This window comes from Sinocyclocheilus anshuiensis, unplaced genomic scaffold, assembly GCF_001515605.1.
Source record: "Sinocyclocheilus anshuiensis isolate Anshui unplaced genomic scaffold, SAMN03320099.WGS_v1.1 scaffold952, whole genome shotgun sequence".
NCBI lineage: Eukaryota > Metazoa > Chordata > Actinopteri > Cypriniformes > Cyprinidae > Sinocyclocheilus > Sinocyclocheilus anshuiensis.
The window spans coordinates 153,878-158,523 of NW_015552656.1; the positions used below are offsets into that span (position 1 = coordinate 153,878).

Consider the following 4,646-nt stretch of genomic DNA (forward strand, 5'->3'; position numbering starts at 1 on the left):
TTTTTGTTTAAAGAATATATGTGTGTGTACTGTGTATATTTATTATGTATTTATAAATACACACACATGCATGTATATATTTAAGAAAAATGTTATATTAAATATATATGTTGTATATTAAATATATTTATATATAATATAAATTATATTCATATAAATATACATGTAAATATTTTTAAAATATATACTGTATGTATGTGTCTTTATATATACATAATAAATATACACAGTACACACACATATGTTCTGTTAACAAAAACTTTTATTTTGGATGCGATTAATCGTGATTAATTGCTTGACAGCACTAATAAAAAGTATATAAAAATAAAAACATAAACTAAAATATTACTTTAATATGCAAGTAGGGCAGTATAGAACCCAATATCCCATGCTTTCCAACTACAAACATTACTACTTCACCAAGGTCATGTTTGACATTCAATCCACTGACCTAAAATTCTAAAAATGTTTAGTGAGAATCAGATCAGTAAGAACATAGTGCACTGAATTACTTTTTTGTCAGTAAACTGTTGAAGTTGTTGCTTAAATGAACTTTGAAACTGGTAAAAGATCATAATAGATTATTTGCGTATAACCTCAAAAGCTAAGTCTTTTAATTTGTGACATTCACCACTTTTTAAAACAGCGACACCCATGGATATTACATGCATGTATTATGATGACGTGAGGAATGCATGATTGCCTTAGACGTGTTATAGTGTTTAGTTTGTTTAACTAGTGCAGTATTGATGTTTCAGATTATAGCATGAAGGAAAACCAACAAATTGAAATCATTTATACATGAAATGCTAAAAGGCATCGGTTGTGGATCTGGGTTGAGAATTATATAGGGCAGTTCTGGGATCCATATTTGCCTGAGGAGATTAAAGAGTTACAATCATAATCACCCAGTGTGCACACGGGCGGATGAAGAGGTAACTGGAGGCGTTTCGCAGCGCAGGACGTCACGTGGCTCTCAGACTGATGCTGAAGACTGTGTTTATAGTGTTTAACTCACTGACCAGGCTTCCTTTTAAAATAATTGCTTTCAAATAATGCAGGCTTTTTATTTTAAAGGGGTCATGCCATACATTTAATCATTTTATTTTTTTCCTAGCAGTCCACATATGATGGCAGTTTTGTAATAAAATTGTTCTTTCTTACAGATCTCTAATTATTTCTGGTTGAATATATAGACATACTTCAGATCTGCAGTTCTGTCTGTCATTGAGTAATCAGATGAGCTCATGTAAATGGGTTGGAAGAGAAACACTCATCTACTTTTTCACTGTGGCAGCACCACGCTGCAGATTTTGCTCAGGAGATCACTGATATCTGCTGTAACTTGACTCTGTCCATCACTGTCCTACATGTAAGCCTGTTCATACTGTTTCAGAACCCAGTCATGGAGGAGACGGTGTGGGAGCAGTACACTGTGACCCTACAGCGGGTGAGTAATTCACCCTGTGCTTATTTGGAGAGCCAAAGTTCCTGCTTATTGGTTTCTCTCTAAAGTCTTTACATTCTTTTTATAGGTTTTTTTTGTGTGTGTGGTAATTTCTGCACCTCTAGCACTACTAGATTTACCATTCAATGGTTTGGGGTCAGCAAGATATATATATTTTTAAATAATTTAATACTTTCATTTAGCGAGGATACGTTCAATTTATCAAAAGTGACCGTAAAGACTTTTGCATTGTTGGTGAACATAAGAGACGTCATATATCTTCCACCACTGCTGTCTCTTAGCAGAAAGCATATCATCATTGCTTTATCCTCTTGGTGAACTTTATCACACATATACTTTTAATGTTTGTCTTGAAGATATAACTGTTATATCCAAAATATCAGGAAAACGTAATTCCAGGGTTACTTGTTAATTAGTCATTGCTGCCTGTACATCTACATGAATTTAAAGTGATTTATTGTTGTAAATGAGTAACTATGTATTCATGCGTAAGATAAAATGCATTCTTTGGTGTATAAATAGGACTCCAAGATGGGCTTTGGCATGGCTGTGTCTGGAGGGCGGGACAACCCGAATGAAGAAAGTGGAGAAGCGTCAATTGTCGTATCCGATGTGCTGCAAGGGGGTCCTGCAGATGGCTTGCTATTGTAAGCTCTGGAAACAACATTAAACACATCCCAGCCTTTTTTATAAGATTTGTAATCCTAAAGTGCCATTTAAAGTAGAAAAGCTATTGTAGGGTTGTCACGAAAAACAATGAAATTTCACGATTCTCAGTACCAGTTTCCACACCAAAAAAATTAATATGCTAATGAATGCACTAATTTTATTTGAAGAGATACATGTATAAATACTACTAAATAAAATAATAATAAAAAAAGATTAAATATAAATATTTTTATAAATTAAAGTATATACATTATATTGCTATTGTATGATTATATTATACACTAAAAGCTAAAAATGTCAAATTGACCAAAGAAAAGTGAATATAAATATTAATAATAACAAATTAAAACAATAGCATGTATCGCTCAAATTTTTCACACAGTAAACGGTCAGTAATAAAGATGCAAGAAAGTAGTTATAAGCAATTGACAAATAAACTTTATTTTTTTATTTTTGATATTCAGGTTTATTTTTTATTATTTTTATTTTATTTTATTTAATTGCATTGCATTTTATTTGTTGTCTGCCAACACTATTATTCAAGATTTTATTTGTTTTATTTATGCTGGTACTTTTGACATTGCTAAACTGTTGGAAGAATTTGAAGTCACTTTCTGACGTGTAGAGACTTTTCCTAACAGTGTTTCATGATGTTGTTCAGTGAAAATGACAGAGTGATCCAGGTCAACAATGTGCCCATGGACGGTGTCCAACACGCCTTTGCAGTGCAGACTCTCCGCAAATGCGGCAAAGTAGCCAAAATCGTGAGTGTAACCTTTTGAATTATTTGTCATTTCAGTTATAATTTTATTGACCATGTTTGTAAATCACTGGCAGCTGAAATCAGAATTTAATGAATGAACAGTTCATTTTTGTCCCCATCATTCATCAGACGGTAAAGAGATCAAGAAAAATCCCCGTCAGCGTGATTAAACATGCTGCGTCCCCAGACGACCGTGTCTTTAGTGGCAACTACAACGACGACTACGACTATGACCACGATCGGCGCAGTGTCTACAGCGGCCGCAGCTACCCTGACCGCGACACGAGTTACGCAGACGAGCATGATCGTGACTACGATCGCAGCCGCGGGAGGAGCATGGAGCGCGGCCTGAGCCCCGACAGACAGTACAGACGAGACGGCAGCCGCGGCCGAATGCTGGACCACGAGCGCAGCCCCGACCGCCGTTACCGAAGTGACCACAACCTGGATCGCGACCACAGTCCGGACCGCCGCTACCGAAGCGATCGCACACTGGACCGCAAATACAGTCCAGACCGACACTATCGCAGCGAACACAACCTGGACAGAGAGCAGAGTCCGGACAGACAGTACCGCAGCGACCGTACACTGGACAGATCACATAGTCCTGAAACACGGTACAGGCCCGAACCGGCTCCAGGATACAGCAGAGAGAATTTAGCCAGCGGCCACGAGCGCAGGAGCTTCGATCCGCGGCAGGATGAATCCATGAGGAGGAGTAGCAGTCGAGACCGGCTGGATCGCTCGCCCTCGCCGCCGCCGGCACAACGACACGAACCGTTGGAGAAGCCGCTCAGTGTTACTCTACTAAAGAACCGGCCCAATGACGGTAGAGACGCACCGCCTACGTTTATCTGTTTCCAGTTTCAACCTGCTGCCTAGCGTCTAACATGATGTTTTCTCATATCTGTCCAGAATATGGCCTTCGTCTTGGCAGTCAGCTGTTCATCAAAGAGATGACGAGCACCGGCCTGGCATCCAAACAAGGCAAACTACAGGAAGGTGACATTATTCTGAAAGTACGTCTCTTGAACAACCACTCAGAACACACCACAACATTTCTAGCCTATATATACAAAATATATAAGCCTATGGCCTACAAAATATATTACTTTATAATAACAACCATTCGCAACACTATTCAGAACAGCTTATCAACCACATTGCAGTGCACTGGTAACCACAGCAGTATCCTAGCATTGTGGGGATGCGTTTTGCACTAGCAAGCACTTCCCTTTTTCCTTTTTTTTTTTTTTTTTCATGTTTTTGCTAACCAAGCAACTTTTTAATGCTCACCAAAGCTGCATTTATTTGGTCAGAAATACAGTAAAAACTGAAACATTATTACAATTTTATAAGCTGTTTTCTATGTGAATATATTTCAAATGGTCATTTATTCCTGTGTTCAACTTCAAAGCTGAATTTTCAGCATCATTACTCCAGTCTTCATTATCACTTGATCCTTCAGAAATCATTCTGATATGCTGATTTGCTGCTCAAGAAACATTACTGATTATTATCAATGTTGAAAACAGTTGTGCTGCTTCCTGATTTTTGTGGAAAAGTTCAAAGGAGCAGCATTTATTTGAAACAGAAATGTCAAATTATAAGTGTCTTTACTGTCACTTTTGATCAATTTAATGCATCCTTGATCAATAAAAGTTTTAATTTCTTAAAGGGGTCATATGATGCTTTTTTAAAGATCATTATTTTGTGTATTTGGTGTAACAGAATATGTTGACATGC

General features: G+C 37.3%; 1 protein-coding gene across 3 annotated transcripts in view; it reads left to right on the forward strand.

Annotated features, from left to right (window-relative positions):
* LOC107667254 (tight junction protein ZO-2-like) overlaps positions 1 to 4,646 on the forward strand; it is a 39,875-nt gene that overhangs the window by 18,751 nt on the left and 16,478 nt on the right. For all 3 annotated transcript variants that reach the window (XM_016458875.1, XM_016458873.1, XM_016458874.1), the window contains 5 exons: positions 1,397 to 1,450; positions 1,991 to 2,115; positions 2,799 to 2,901; positions 3,030 to 3,729; positions 3,816 to 3,919. In XM_016458875.1, coding sequence (XP_016314361.1) covers positions 1,406 to 1,450; positions 1,991 to 2,115; positions 2,799 to 2,901; positions 3,030 to 3,729; positions 3,816 to 3,919 — 1,077 coding nt within the window. In that variant the 5' untranslated portion in view covers positions 1,397 to 1,405. The remainder of the gene's footprint in view (positions 1 to 1,396; positions 1,451 to 1,990; positions 2,116 to 2,798; positions 2,902 to 3,029; positions 3,730 to 3,815; positions 3,920 to 4,646) is intronic.